This window comes from Fukomys damarensis, unplaced genomic scaffold (assembly GCF_012274545.1).
Source record: "Fukomys damarensis isolate Sample0158 unplaced genomic scaffold, DMR_v1.0_HiC HiC_scaffold_7, whole genome shotgun sequence".
Taxonomy (NCBI): Eukaryota; Metazoa; Chordata; class Mammalia; order Rodentia; family Bathyergidae; genus Fukomys; species Fukomys damarensis.
Window position 1 is genome coordinate 25,213,772 of NW_022900919.1, and position 16,624 is coordinate 25,230,395.

At 44.9% G+C, this 16,624-nt stretch overlaps 1 protein-coding gene across 2 annotated transcripts in view; it reads right to left on the minus strand.

Moving 5' to 3' along the window:
* Window positions 1-16,624, minus strand: part of Syndig1 (synapse differentiation inducing 1) — a 118,101-nt gene that overhangs the window by 79,139 nt on the left and 22,338 nt on the right. The window contains exon 1 of one of the 2 annotated variants that reach the window (XM_010625607.2): window positions 7,498-7,561. The exons of the other annotated variant lie outside the window; for it this stretch is intronic. Coding sequence (XP_010623909.1) covers window positions 7,498-7,557 — 60 coding nt within the window. The 5' untranslated portion in view covers window positions 7,558-7,561. Of the gene's footprint in view, window positions 1-7,497; window positions 7,562-16,624 lie in introns of those variants that run through there. 2 annotated transcript variants of the gene reach the window in all.

Here is a 16,624-nt window from a genome sequence, read left to right on the forward strand (position 1 = left end):
TACTGTGTGCTTCCTTCCCTGGAGCTCGTGCTGAAGTAAAATTCAGAGAGAGAGGAAGGAGGCTTGATGTGAAGATGGTGTCCAGACACGGGACCTGTGGGTGATTAGTGTTGGACAGGTCATCAGGATGGAGACCCAGGATGGAATCCTGATGGATTTGTAAGAAGAGGGAGAGACCGGGACACACACACACACACACACACACACACACACACAAACAAACATGTGCATGACACAGTCCCCATCTCCTGTACCCTCAGGAGTCTGCAGTGAAAATTCCATCACCAGATGCCCCTCACCTCAGACAGAACCAGGAATCCATATGCACCTTCTCTTCCTACCTTCCTTAGCCTGCAGTGCTGTGTTTTTTGCTATTGGCGATGGACCAACACAAACCCAAGGCACAGACCATGATCCTGCCACCTACTAGGTACTGCCACAACTTCTGCAGGAATGAAAGCCAGAGCCTGCCACCCCCAGGTGTTTCTGAGCTTGAAACTCTGAACATCATAGAAGGGCTTGCTGGCTCTTGAGGAAAGGGTCAGGCTGTCTGCACACAGGGGCCACCCAATAGCTGGAAGGGGTTTCGCCTGCATGGGTGAACACATCTTACAATGGAAATCACAAACCAGACACAGTTAATTCTCCCTGCAAATGCATAAGCTGCTTGATTACAAGCAGGGCACATGGGTCACATGCTCTGTGAGTCCTGGGTCCCAGGAGGGTGATTCTTCCTTGCTAATTGATACGCTGTATTCTGGCTGCACCAAGCTTCAGGCCTCAGACATGAGGATTCTCTCCTGGCCAGCCAAGAAGCAGTTTTCCTGGCTGGCCTGACAACTGCAGGATTCTGCTGGGGCCATGGACATGGGTGTCTTATATTCTACAGGCCCTAAAAAAACAGTGTTTGGTCCAAATGCAAGCAGGAAAGAGACTCAGAAGGAAAGGGGACCCATGGGCCTTTGTCCTGGTGTGCCTGACTCTGACTTCCTCTTCATGGTACACAGCAGGGTGACTTAGGCTGGCTCTGCCTCCCGTACCAGCTCCAGCCCTGGGGTTGGGTATCCTGCTCAGTGTGAGCTGTTACAGGGGGCTGGTGGGATCTTCAGGTCAGAGGGTGTGCCCCCAGGAGGGGTTAAGCTATTTTCGGTGCCACTTGGGGTGGTTTAGAGATGGGGCTGTTCTCTCTCTCTCTCCTCCTCTCACTCTCCCGCCTCTCAAGGGCCTGCGCAGTGCTACCTGGACGTTCAGCTTCCCAAACTGATTGCTAAGCAAACCTCTCTTATGAAGCTAGCCTGCCTCGAGTATTTCATTATAGACCCAAAAAGTGAACTAATACAATGAGTGATTTCATTCTCTGATTTGCAGCACTGAGATATTAAGCATACATTCTACCCCTGAGTGACATCCTATCTGCATTCATTTTAAAACAACAGCTTTACTGAGACAGAATCCAGGTATAGCAGGACTGAGCTCAAGTTTGCACAGTTAAGCCAGTTGAGAACGTTCACAGGGTTTGTGGCCATCATCTAATTCTAGACTGTGTCCCTCACCAAACAGATAGGAAGCTCTTCCCAACCCCTTTTTCCCCTGCCCCTGACAACTGTTAGGCTGCTTTTGTCTCTACAGATTTGCTTGTTCTGAGCTTGCCATATAAATGAAGTCACACGTGATATGGTCTTTCTGACTGGCTCCCTTCCATCAGCAAAATGCCTTCTAGTGGCACTGAGTTGCAACAGGTATCAGGACATGATCCTTCTTGTGGCTGGGCAATATTTCATTGTGTGATACCTTGCTCTTTGTTTAGTGCTGTCCCTTGTGGGGAAAGTGATTGGTGTTATCTCTAACTCTTGAGTGATTCTGGACTGATAATGATTCCATCTCTCAGTTGAATTATTGTTAAGACAGTGCATTCCTTCTGGAAGGTAGAGAGAGAGAATGAAATTGCCTTGAAAAAGAACAAGGATCCTAATGACTTTTTTGGCATTAAAGAGACAGCATTTCCTATGAGGACCAGAGCAGAGGTCACAGATATCACAGATCTGGGGTCTCCAATTCACTGGCTGGGACTGAAAACACTGTACACAGCTTCTGCTCCTTGCTGATGGAAGGAAATATTGCAGGCTGAGCCCTCTTGCCCTCTGCGAGGCACACTGCGGCTGAACTCTCTTTCTCTCAGTGAAATGGAAAGACTATGATACTCCAGGTAGTAGAGGCACCTGTAAAGCTGAGTGTCCTTTCAGAATCTGGCTGCATGGGAACTGTTTCCTGTTCCATTTCCTTGGGAGCCACACAGAACAGGTTCTGTGGAGAATCCCAGCCTCTCCTGCAGGTCCAGTCCTGTGTGCATGGCACAGTGACACATGGGCCTGGCCCTGCAGGAACTGGGAGTGTACTTACAGGCTGCATTTTCTGAAATTGTTAGCAGATGTGTTTTGCTCTGAGGAAAGAACTAGAAAACCATGAAATGGGAGGCTTAGGAACCAATATTGTGGGTGCTGTTCTTTTTTTTTTTTTTAAAGTGCATAAATCAGGAAATGAAGACAAACTGAATCAAGACTTCCTCAGATTAGTTTTCCCTGTTTTTTCCTGAGCTGTCAATAATAATAGGCTAAGTAAACTTTTCTCTCCCACATTCCTCCCTCCATCTAGCAACTTGCAGGAGGAGAAATGCCATGCTGTGGCTTCTGATCCTTTATATGGGGGTGTGGGAGCTTTACGAACAGCATCTCACATGCACATCTCCTCTGCTACTAGGAACCACATAGACCAAAGATGAACAGCCACCCTTAGATAGATACCAACTCTGGAGTGGCTCCCTCAAGCTAAGCCAGATGGGGAAAATGATGCAAGAACTAAAGAAGAAAGTCTAACTAGGTGCAGGTGGGCTGAGCACGGGGTATGCAGCAGGCAGCAATTGCTCCCCACACCCCACCCGTATCCCTTCTCGCCCAGCTCCATTAGGCTAAGTATTGGGAGGGCACTTGATGAGGGGTCCTCTAAGCCCCAGCACCGGCAGGACTTTTGTGTAAACAGCAATGCTGCCCTCCTGTTAGCAATGATATGTGTGTGTTTCTGCCAGGGCCCAAGTGGTGAGAAAAAAGAGCCCTTTGCAGATCCTTATTAAAACAATTAAAAATTTCCTTCAGTACAAACACGGAGAAAAGCCTGTGATTTGGCAGGGAGATGCTAAATGAAGCATTCAGAGCCAGACTCATTATTATTTAGCATTTAAATGGTATATTATCACTGCAAAATGCTAAGTCATCCTGCAACCTGCTAGTGGCCTGGTGTTTACAATCCATGCTTCCTGCAGTGGGGATGGTCACAGTATCTTTGGGACAGTATCTGCAGGAACCCTCCCTTGACCTACTGATGGCCAGACAAGGGTAGCAGACAATGTGGTTCCAGAGCTTTATGAGTCTCCAATTTTTCCCATCTCCTTAAACATTAAAAAATGTTTTTGATCAACACATATTTATATACACAAGTGTAGGGTACAATGTAATGTTTCAATTCATGTATACAACATGTACTGATCACATCAGAGTGGTTATTGTTACCATCTCTGTTTACTTTTTAATTTGAGACTGTTTAGTTCATAATGATTGAAAAATTTCCAATTAAAAAATTATTATATGTGTGCTATGTAGAATATTTGTTTGTTGCTGTTTGTTTTGGGGAATCGGTAATTCGTGTGACAAATCTTGATCATTTTCAATTTTTATTCTCCCTTAACTCCATCCTTCCCCAACTCTTTGTTTCTGCCTGCCATCTCTCCTTTATTTTACTCATTCATTTATTTATATTTTAGGCTTCTCATATAAGAAGTATCATGAAATATTTAACTTTCTGCTTCCGACTTTTTTCTGCTTAGCGTTATGGTCTCAACTTCCATTTATTTTTCTTCAAATGACATGATTTCATTTGCCTTTGTGGTTGAATAAAATTCCCTTGTGTATAGATTCCACATTTTCTTTCTCCATTTGTCTGCTGATGGGCATCTGGGCTGATTCCAGAGCTCAGCTATTGTGAGTTGTGCTGCTATAAACATGAATCACTATTGTATGATGTCTTTAATTCCTTTGGGAATACACTCAGAAGAGGTATAGATGGGTCAAATGGAATTTCTAGTTTTAGTTTTTTAAGGAATCTCCATACTGATTTCCACAGTGGTTATACTAGTTCCATTTATTAGAGAAAATGTGGAACGAAGAGGCTCCTTCACCAGTAGCCCCTCCATGCCTGCCATCACCAGCTCCACTCCCTTATCCTTCATCAGCAGCATTGTTATTTCTATCACCAGCAACAACACCACCACCATCAGCACCAGCACCATCAGCAGAGGTAGCACCAACACTATCCCCATTGTGATCACCATCACTATCACCACCACCAAAGGTCTTACTACCATCATCATCCCCAGGAGTACCAACATTATCACCACTGTTACCACAATCATCACCATCGTACCACCACCACCACCACCACCACCACCACCACTACCATCATCATCATTGCCATCACCAAGGGTCCTACCACTGTCACCACCAGAGATAGTACCATCACCAATACCATTACCACCATCACCACCTTCACCACGGTCCTATCACCACCATCATCACCACGGATAGTACCATCATCCATCACTGCCATTGCCACCATCATCACCACCATCACCGTCACCACCAACATTATCATCACCAAACCAGTGCCATCACCAAAACCATTACTACCACTACCACCAGGGGTAGTACAATTATCCATCACCACCATCACCACCATTACTACTGCCAAGGGTTCTACCACCAACACCACCACTAAGAATACCACCAGGATTGGGGGAACCGTAGCTCACAGAGCAAACATACTCAATACCTACATTTGGATAAACCATAGACTGAGAGTAATTTTTGTATGGTTAAGTGCTTGAGGAAAAGAAGACTATTCTTTGGCACATGAAAATGATATAAAATTCAAATGCTATCATCCATAAATCAGACCACATCCACAGTAACTCACACATATCTATGTTAGCTTCCTCATTACACAGGCAGAGTTTGGCACATATAACAAAATCTATGTTGACCAAAAAGTCCGCAATATTTATTAGTTGGCTCTTTACTGAAGGAGTTTCTAGATTTCTGACCATCACCCTAGTCATACCACAAACATTATAATCACTGCTATCACCACAGCTACCAGGATGCCACTGCCACCACTGGTAACAACAGCACCACTGATACAAGTGAAACCACCACTGTTCTTTTTTTTTTTTCTCTCTCATTGAGTTTATTGGTACATTTTAGGTATATAGTACAGTTACATTCATCATTGGGATCTTGTACCTTTACATGACAGGTCTTGGTTTTCATTATTTCCCCTGCCACCACTGTTCTTAACATCAATACCAGTGACACTCCCCATCTTGTGGTCTGGAAATGCAGAATCCCTGCCTGTCAAAGACCTAAGTGATGAGATCATGGAGATGGACAGGCAGGAAGTGAGGAAACAGGAAGTCTGCTAAGTCCTCTCGTCTCTAGCACTCACAGGTGAAGCTATATTTTGGAGGAGGGCCAAGGAGCTCTGTCTCTGAAAATCTCTGACTAGCAAATCTGAGGTCACTCCTTTGGGGTTTTCACACTCAGGTGAGTTGAGCAGTCCAGCTGGATACCTGGTTGGCAGTGTTTGGTCTGGAAACCCCCACTCAACAGGCTAAGGGAGTCTCCACAGATGTTAGAAGGAACCCAAATTTGGTGTCAGAGGGAAGGAAGTAGCAGGGCTGTGCTTTGAATGTGTGTCCCTCCAGTACTGTGTGAGCATTTAGCCCCCATGCAAATGGCATCAAGTGGTGAGGCTGTTGGATGGGATTAGTGCTCTTTTAAAGGGATAAAGTGGGCAAGTTAGTTGCTTTCCACTCTGCCTTCTGCGAGTGGAGATATAGTGTTTGGCCCCTCCAGAGGATAGCGGAGTGATAATGCCATCTTGGAAGAAAAAAATAGTGCTTGTAGACTCCAGGTCAGATGGCTCCCAATCATGGGCTTCTCAGCCTCCAGAACCAGGAGAAATTCATTTTTATTGTTCATAGATGCTCAGTATGTGGTATTTTTACAGAATCAACGAGAGATGAAGACAAGTTCTAGGCCCATGAAGAATAAGCCTCAATAAACAGAAGCCAGGGAAAATACTACAAACCATATCCACAGTGACCACATGTGCTGACCATCAGATAGTGATTATAAAGCAACCATGCTGAACAAGCTCAAAAATGAAAGGCCTGAAACTTTCAGAGATAAAAAATACATTGATGAAAATTCAGAACAACGGACAGGCTGTTACTTTGGGCATTTAAGTACATAAGATACTGAAAGATTCTCTTGCTGAAAAATCTGGCTCTAGATTAGGACACATTTTGATATTTCAAGGAAAGCCTCCAAAGATTACTCAGTCCCATAGAAGGTTATTGGGAGGAACAGAGTCACATGGACACACAGTGCCCATGGTATCAGCCTTGGGAGAGACAAAAATGAGGCTTTGACCCTGAACTTCTATTCTCAGCTAAGATTCTGTAAGAATGGTCTCAGATTTATGAGTGCAGTAGGAGCATCAGGAGGGTTGTGGGAATAGATTGTTGGATGAGATGTTTCTCCCTCAGTGTAGAGAGGGGCCCCAAAATGCATGGTTCTAGGAAGTCCACAGGGTTCAATTTTGATGTCCAGGCTGCTGTCTGAGGACCACTGGATTCTAGCTTGGTGTCATCTGAGGGATTAGCCTAGGCCACCAGCAGAAGTAGAATCAAACTTCCCTGAGAGAAAGCCCCCAAGTGGAAGCACAGGATGAGACCAAGCAATGAGTTGACAGTGACTGACCACCTAGGACAGAGGGAGCTGCATCCCAGGGCAGTGAGAATCAGGCAAAGAACAAATAACAGCTGTGGCTGCCAAGGACTTCAGATATGGTCAGAGAGCAGGAGGTAGAACCATTATTTAAAAATACTTAGATAAAACATGAAGATGAGCCAATAACAAGAGACTCTCAGGAATAACACACAAAAATAGTTTCAAAGAGTGAAAGAAATTCTGTTGAAATAAAAAAAAAACAACAACCCACAACTGAATAATTAAACAGCAGAACAGAATTAGCTGAAGAAATTAAAAAAAAACAACAACCCACAACTGAATAATTAAACAGCAGAACAGAATTAGCTGAAGAAATGTAAGCTAGAAGACAGATCAGGGAAGAATGCCTACTTAATAAAGGAGAAAGAAGAACAATCCTCATTAAGAATCTAAACTACATGGGCCAGGGGTGTAGCTCAGCAGCATAGCACCTGTGTGCTATGCTGTGAGGTCCTGAGTTTGATTTCTGGTACAAAAAAACCCAAACAAAAAGAAAAGAAAGTAGACTACAGAATAAGAAAGCTCAGCCATGTTCCACCAGGGTTATCAGAAAGGGAGAGGTGGGTGAGAAGAGACAGAACACCAGCAGGAATATTACCTTCAAAATGTTCAGGACAATGAGAAAGCCAGGAAACAGCACCTGGACATCACTGGACATCTGGGAAAACATCTGGAGGTGAAATGGGAAGAAGGTCAGAGAGTGGTGAGCATAACCAAACGGAATAGCACCACACATAGGCCATGGCCAGGGCAGCTGGAGGACAGCTGAGAGGGGTTAGCTCTCCACCTGGAGCTCCTCTCAGGAACAACGTGCACTGAGCCATGATAGATAACTAGAGAAAACCCCAGAGAAACTTTCACCCAAGTGCATTCTGAAGGATGTGATCCCCAGAGAAGTGGCATGCTGGCTGATGCCCGAGATGCAGGACTCGTGAGCAGATAGATCAGTGACATGCTTGTAAACCTGAACACCGACCTTGCAAAAAAGTCTGAGTTGTAAGGCTTATTCTTAAGAACCGGAACACCAGAAAACAACAGTATGTGGATCAGGAGGGGGTGATTCTAAAATCTTTTAATGTGCCAGAATAGTGTTAAAACATTCCCTTCTAATCCTGGTTAAATATGTCAAGTCAGTGTGAACGATAACTACCAAGTGAACGAATAGAAAGAGTTGCCTATAGCCCAAACCAGGAGAAAGGAAAATGAGTATGGCTGAAATGAAAAGTAAAACTTCATCCAATGAAAAGAGGCAAGGAAAAAAAAAAAAGAAAGAAAGAGATACCGCCAATATCAAGACAGAATAGTGATACAAAATTAGGAGGACAGCAAGTCCAAATACATCAGTATTAAGTAAAATTGCCAATTAAAGTAAACTTTAGTCCAGAGAGGCATGTAGTATGTAAAGACACAGGATTAAAAGATGGGAAATCAGTATGCAAGGAAAATCCTAAGCAAAAGACCTGCTTCAGTGATTGTAGACTACTCAGAAAAAGCACTACTGTGTAGTAGCTTGGTGACCAGCAGGGGTGCAGTCACCAGGTGGGTACATTGCTTCTCGGTTTCCTGTGTGTGATATTCATTTCACACCATGCAAAAAGAAATTCACAGAATTACGGGGATAATGTGACAGGAAACTTCATAGTCCTCTCAACGGTGTTAAGACACAAACAGGCCCCAAATAGGAGAGACGCAGAATAAAATAATATTTTTGATCAAAAGAGCATATATAAATCTTAGTGTCAACCATTACAGAATACAGATTCTCCTTCCCCCTTCTATTGCCCTTACTTCTTTTCAAAAATGGATCAAGCGTAAGGCCATAGAGTATCTGAAAATTTCAAACAATCAGTTTCTTGTAAGTTACTTTCTCTAACTACCACAAAGATAATGCAAAAGTTAATTTGTTTAATAAAAAACCCCACTCATTTGGAAATGAAGCCAAAAGAATGCTTTCTTAACAACCAACAAATGAAAGAGGAATCATAACAAAATGTTAAGTTTCCTGGGATTGAATCATACTGAAAGCTATCACTAAAAGCCTAGACGGGTAGGTGAAGCAGTAATTAGGGTATGGCTTGGGATAAATGCAAGCATTGGGCAATGAACCAACATTCAAATTCATAACAATAAAGGTGAAGATATAGAACAAGTGGCCCTGAGGTCACAGCAGAAGCCATGGGCTCGAAAGCAAGGCTGACCCAGAAGACGACAAAGCCCGACTGTCCCTCCTGTGCAAGGTGGAAGAGAGGGCATGCGTCACCTTCCCACCCCTCTCCAGGACCTTATTAAAATGTTAGTGAGGGAATTGCCCAAAGCAATAGAAAAATGGGACAAAATCTGTAATGGAAATGAAAGTTACAAAGAGCTGTGGTAGATGAAGTGGGACGTATGTGGTGCCTTCTGCCCAGAGCCCCGGGTGGAGACCATGGTGGCTGGCCCTGTGACTCAGATCAGCACAGAGCATGCTGTGTAGATGAAGGCAATGCCACAGAGGGCAGGAGAAGCCCTCTGGGGCTGCACGCTCGAGCTAGGTCATTCAAGAGTGGACAGAAGCCAGAGGGGGAAGCAAGACAATAACAACGGTACATGTTTCCAGAAATTGGAGAATTTTTCTCACACACCACCCATCTGAAGGTCTAGTTTACAGACACTTCAGAAAAAAATGGCCCAGGAAACCAAGGAAGTGGCTCAGTGGACATGAACAAACAGTGAACAGCTCAAGAAACAGATAGAAAGAAATCTGAGTCTGGCTTCCGTCTGGAGCAATCTGTTCCAGTTATAGTAGACACAAAGGCTTCACAGGGCAACTCATCTCTGTGGCCAAGGGCAACGCTTTGAAGAAGGAGCGGCAGAAGAAGGTTGTACAGAAACTACAGGAGAAGGTAAACTCAGAAAAGTGTGCAAGGATTCCATGGGTCCAAACCAAAGCAGAACAACAGTTCTCATTACTTAGAGCAGTGATGAAATTTAAGAAAAAGTCTGAGAAAGTTTTCCTTCCTCTGGTGTAGGGTTTTGATGTTGGAAACTGGGCAGAGATGACAACATTCATCACCACAGTAGTGAGACAGACACAACATTCTGAGAAGTTCCTAGAATTGTGGTAACACATTTATTATAATTTAACTTTGGAGTCGGCATATAGATCTAACAAAGTTAGACACAGACCTTAAAGGTAACCAGTCCTGACAAAATTGTCATCATTGTCATCATCATGTTTTGGCCAAGAAGAAGTGGGCTTTTCCCAAATGCTGAGACCCACACCAATCTTTGCAGGGTTGTCCTGTTTCATTTTTGCAGTAACTGCTAGGCAGGCACTGCGTTGCCTATTATATAGGCCAGACACTGAGGCACCGGGAGCTTCAGAGCTGGGCCCAGCTGGCTGCACAGGGGTCGAGCTCCCTCTGGGGTCACCATGCTCCCCGGTGAAGGGGAGGCTTCAGAGGCCACTGTGGAGAGCAAATGGGAAAGAGGTGTAGGAGGGCATGCAGGGAGGGACAGCAAGCAGAAGGAAGGACAATGCATAGTGGCAGAGTCCCAAGGAAGGGAGGGGGGTACTCCTGTGTGTGCACAAAGCCCAAAGCTTCAGCCAGCAGCCCCACCCTTTCAGAGCAGGGCATCCTCAGGGGAATGGGGGAGACTCTGAAGTAAAAGCAAGGAGATGTGAGCTGTGGACAGCGGTCTCTATCCAAGGGGAGAGGTGGGCAGGAGATACCTCAGGCAGCAGGCTGAGGACAGGAGCCTTGTACCAGGAGCCCAGGCCAGAGGTGCAAGTTTTCATGACAAATTCTGTGTACTATTTAACTAAAAACAAAACAAAACAAAACACTTGTACTAGTTCAGCTGGAATAACCACAAAGGAAACACATTTGAACGATTACCTTTTGGTGGAGAGATGGGAACCCGGGATGGCCGGCCAGAAGTGATCAGATCAGCTGAGTGGAAAACAGCCTGGGGTCCTTGGGAGCAGAACACAGAACCATCTGTGACTTGACAGCTGCACCCAGAGGGATCCCAGAAAGAGGGACACCCAAGGAGTTGGGGATACCAGAGGGCACCGAAGAAAAGATGAGGATAAGAAAATGTGTACTAAGAACAGCGCAGGCCACCGCAGCCTGAGAAGGAAGGAAGGAAACTTCCCAGTGCTGCCCTCGGAGGAGCTTGGCAAGCACATGCTCAGAGGAAGGACAAACACTGCGTGACAAGGCTTCTCTGAGACACATCCAGGGTCAGATCCTAGAGATGGAGAGTGAGCAGTGGTGGTTGCAAGTGGTGGGGATGGGAGCTGATGTTCAAAGGTATGAGGAAATGAGTCTGGGAAATGAGAGGTGCTGCTGAAGAGCGGAGCCAGATGGAGCACACAGTAGGGGCGGACTTAACATCACTGAACTAAGCACATAAATGACTGGCAGATTTTATGTCATGTGTATTTAACACAATAAAAAGATGATTTTTCTCAAAGCAAGGCATGGCATACAAGCCTGGAACATAGCTCTTAGGTTTGCATAAATTAATTTTTACTTCTTTCTGGAAAATATAAGAACTTTAAAACACATTTACTCTGATTGCCATCTCCCAATTTGGTATTCCTTTCCCTGTTTTAATTTATATGAAGGTGTGGGGATGTTGTTTAGTGGTAGAGGGTATGGCTAGCATGTGTGAAGTCATGGGTTTCAGCCCAGCAATGCAGAAATCACATGTAAATATTGCAAATGTAAACTAGTATAAGTAATAATAGCCACAATTTTACACTAGTAGAAACATAAAGATAGATGTTACAGATACATATTTAAGCCCACAATGAATTATAATTATTGTTTTATTTATTTATTTAATACTTTATTTTGGTTTTTTGAGGCAGGGTCTTGCTATTAGTTCAGTCTGGCCTTGAACTCACGGCAATCCTCCTAACTCAGCCTCCGAGGTGCTGGGATTATAGGTGTGCACCACCACGCCCCACATAGTTATTGTTTCACACAGTTAACTATAATCTAGATTTACCAACATATATAAAAGTATTCTCAGGGAAAACCCTATTGGACTTCTTTGTCAGTGCCAATGACAATTGTGAGATGCATCCTTATTTAAGAGTTTGAAAAATTTTTTTAAAATGAGAAGAATGTGCATCTTAGAATTAGAGAAATACAATATTAAAGATAAAGAGACAGCGGGGGGGGGCTGCTTTCCTAAATATCTGCTAGCCTGGGCTGGTTACTAACCGGGGTTATATGTACAGATCTCCCAATTCTGGCTGAGATATCAGGGCTGTTTTATGACAACAATTAGCAAATACATCCTGTTCTCATTGTGGTACTGAGGGCTGTGTGTGTGTATGTGTGTGTGTGTGGTGTGTATGTGTATGTGTGTAAGGGAGTCAGAGGGACAGGGATGGGACAGGGAGAGGAAAAGAGAGAAAGTTGCTGAGTGGGAAGGGTTTCTAGTCTTAGACAGAGTTCTCAAGGAATGTGAATTATTGCAGGTCAAAGGGCCTACGTGCTGCACGGCGGGTGGGGGGAAGTGAGACTCGAAGTGCAGACCTGGGACCCGCTGGGGCTGCTGCTCTCCATCCCACAGGAAGGTAAAAGGCGGCTGCAAAGGCTGAGTGCTTCTTACCCACCACGTTCACAGATGTGACTGCAGCAGGGAGAATGTGGCCACTCTCCGTGCACACAGAGGTTAAGCGGGTGCACACACAGAGTACATGCGGATGCAACAGGAGGTCTGCAGAGCAACCACAGAACAATCTGTGATGAGCTTGCCCTCTGTTGTGGGTTTTACTAAGCCTCAGATCTAAAATGAAACAAAGGCATAAAGACAAGGTAGTGTTCCCACAGGTAGTGTTTCTCCAATACAAACCCTCCCGTTTCTCTGCCACGAAGGTACAGAAGCGCATGCACAACCTCACAGAGGTGATCAGCTTCTAATCACAGAGCATGAAAACCTCTCTGTTGGCTTCTTGGACCTTCATGGGAAAAACTCCGCTCACCCCGAGAAACAAAAAATCAGCAGCTGAAATTTGTTCATCGGAGACTGATTGAGGAGAACATGAGTCACTTCCATCCCTCCCTCTTCTACTCAAATCGCAAATTCATTTTCCAGCAATCCTGACTGCTTTTCTTGGCTTCCCAGGCCTGGTGAAGGTCAGGGCTTGAGCTGGGATGGGGCACATGCTCAGGGAGTCTGCAGAGCCATCTGTTACCAGAGTGTGACTGCAACCCAGCTGAGGGCTGACTGTAGGGCCTGCATTGGGGTGGTCCTCACGGCTGCCCCTGGAGGTTTCCTTAAATCTCACACTGCCAGCAGGCGAATTCCTAACTGTTCACAGGCCTGCTTTAAAGAGTGGAAACAGAGCTGAGATGGACTCACTGTGGAGATGGGATGAGTCACCTCAGACAGCGTGGGGCTGTGAATCAGAGCTCCAGGCACCAGGCTGGGGATATGGGCAGTGCCGCCTGGGTGCCTGCTGCCTGCAGCCGCACAGAAAAGGGGCTTTCTGTGCATCAGGGATTTCTCTAAGGCAAAAAACACTTCCTTCAAGGTTAGCTAAGCCCCAGAAAGTGAGAAGTGGAAAATCAGACCTATTGGTGACACAGTGTTCCTGCAAGACTCACACAATCCTGTAAACTGTGAATCTGCACTGGAAAAGCACTGTAGCTGAAGAGTGGCCTCAGCCTCCCCTTTTGGCAGCGTCCCAGCCCCTCAGCTCCTCTGAATTCTCAGCAGAGAGTACCAGGGACTCTGCCTGTCCCTGTGGGTCCCAGAATTGGAATCAGCCCTGCAAGGCTTTGCCCTGCTTGCTGAGGATGCTCCCAGCCTCCATGTTGCTCAGTTTCTAGCAGCAGCAGCTAAGTCTAGCCTGTCACTCCTGACCCTGGGGTGCTCCTAGTGTGCTCCCATAAAGTGAGCCTCAAGTCATAAGGAGGCCAGAGTGACATGGGCCATGGGTGCCAGCAAGGGTGGGAGCTTAGGGACTGGGCAGACAGCACTTGCCCCCCCAAGGGCCGAGAGTCCCTCACCTAAGACCATTTTGTTGAAGCCTCACCTTGCTATCTCTTCATATTTTCAGGAGGCTTTACATCGGCTAAGCTATATACCTTGAAACTCTTCCAAAGCCAAGTGCCTGTGTGTGCAAAGTGTTCTCTAGAGGAGTGGGTGAGGGCACAGGGAAATGAAGACCCTAAGGGTGAAAGTAAAGAAGGGACAAGAAGCAGAGTCCCGAAGCCAAATGGATGCTGATGAGGCCTTGGGGGCATGGGTAGCCTTGGGAAACAAGCCTGGGCTTTAGTGGCCACCTAGAAAGAGGAAATGAGGCCCTAAAGAGCTGAGACCCAACAGGAGTATGGGACCTGAAAATCACCAATCCAGTGAAAATGTCAGCTAAAATCTCTTCACCTAAAGGCAGTGAGGGAAAACAGGTAGACTTCTTGGCTTGGCACTGGGGAAAGTGCTAGAAACACCACTTAATGTGGGCCTCGGGTCTGGAAGGTTTGTATCTCAGAAAACCCAGTGCTGAGGAGCTGATTAAAAGTGTCAAGTGAGTGATTTCTAGAGGTACCTGTCAGGAACACCTCATGGCAGGAAATCCTCAACAATGATTTTCAAAGTTCCACTGGGGAGGGTCACAATCCAAAATTAAAAAATGCCAAGATGCAGCCCACTCTGAGCCCATCTCAACAGATGGAGGAGCTCCCACGTATTCAGATAAGGGATAAAAGGAGTCTGTGACGATGTTCAGGGCGTAGAAGGAACTGAGTCCAAGTGGATAAAAATATAATATCAAGAATCAAGGCAAATTGGAATTTCCTTAAATGAAAACCAACGTTAAAAGTAAAACATGGTGATGAATTAATAAGAAAACAGAATGTTTGAGAAGGGACTCAATGGACTAGACACAGAACTGAAGACACCAAGGCAGACTCAGCACAAGATGGGACAATGAGGATGTGAGGATGGAAGATGGAAAGGAGAATGAATATCCCTTAGACAGCTAGCAGGAACTCCTGTAGGAAGATAGGATCCAAAGAGAGGGGAGGGCACTGCACATAGGAAGAGGTGATGTCTGGAGGGCTAGGAGTGTGTCAAAACTGACAGAAGCTGTGAACTTGAAGACTGAGACTCACAGGGCAGTTGGACCTCTGTGTCCTGCAAAGACCACACAAAGACGAAACTGTGATCTGAACCAGAGGAAAAAAATAGATTTCCCATAGAAAAAAGAAAACTAAGAGTAGATTTCTTAACAACAGAAACCACAAAAATTAAAAAAAAAAATTTCATAGTTGCTGGGAAACACTTTCAACCTGGAATTTTATACCTAGTTAAACAGCCATGCGCCAATGAGGACAAAAGGCTTTTGTGTAAAGCCTGAGAGTATGAACCACTACCAGGTCTTTATGAAAGGGCTACTAAAGGATGTCCTCCAGACAAAAGGAAATTGAGTGAAGAAAGTAAATATGACCCAGTATAGAAAGCAAGAGAACATAGGTGATCTTCTGTAAGCATCGATAATAGAAAAAAGCAACAATAATGATAGCAATGGGATGAATCCTGGGGGAACAAAAGCAAGGAGGAGTAGAAATATGATCAATGATGTAAGAAAGGATTATATAAGACCCTTGTTAAGGAGAAGGGTTTGAAGGCAGTATCAACTCTAGGATTTATATGATAAGGAATTTACCTTAAAATTTTAAGAGTGTCATCTAGTGATATAAATAAAATACATTCTAAATAAGTGGAGGGGAAAAAAGAAGAAATAAACAGTTCAAGAGAAATCAGAGTTCCATCATTATTTTATAACAATAAATAATTGAAACACACACACATATGCCAACATACATGTGTGTGTACTGAATGCCTCCAGGGCCTAACTAAAGCATGCCCACCACCCTGTGTGCTCTCAACCCTGAATGCCAGGTGACTGCACAGGGACCCAGGGATATCACACAGAATATAATGCCCACTCCAGAGAGAGATGTGCACACTGGTTGTGACCTCCTCCTAGATTTTGTGTTTGGCCTTTTCTCCACGTTGCTCTTGGAATCACTGACTGTGGCTCATAGCAGGTCCTCTGTCTCCCTGACCTGGCCATAATGCTCTGCCTGGTCTCAGCCCCAGCTTCTCCCTGGTCTTCCTCTGCCTCCCCTCCTCGTGACTGTTCTGGTCTGAGCTGCAGGGAGGTGGAGTGGGCGCTGGTGAAATTTCATCTTTTTAAAAACCATTTTGAAGAACTATATTTATTTCATTTCCAATTCCTAGTCTTGTTTTAACTTTGCATGCTCATTTGAATTTTATTTTTGCTTTAACATATAATCTTTAACTTCCAGGCTTTCCTTTTAATTTTGCTGGCTCTAGGCTTCTGTTTGTTCATTTCAACATTTATTTTAAATCTCTTATTTCACCCACCTTTTTCTTCACAGGAGCTTTTAAATGGTCTGACATTTAAATATTATCCCTTTTGATATGAATTTTCCACCTACCCCATTGTTCACATTTCATGCTAATCTCTTGCCCTTTTCACCTCTGTTCCTATGTCTTATCCCCTTCTTTCCTTGTATTGGTTTTGCTCTGTAGTGCCTGGTCCGCACCCTAGGAGACCTGATGTTTCTCCAGCTCTGCCTGCAGTGGTCACCCTGGACCCTTGTTCTTCTGTTTCTGCTGAGGGTGCTTCCCATAGGAACATTGGGCCTGGTCCAGGGAGCAGGACACCCCACTCTTAGATCCTTCGGGCTTGG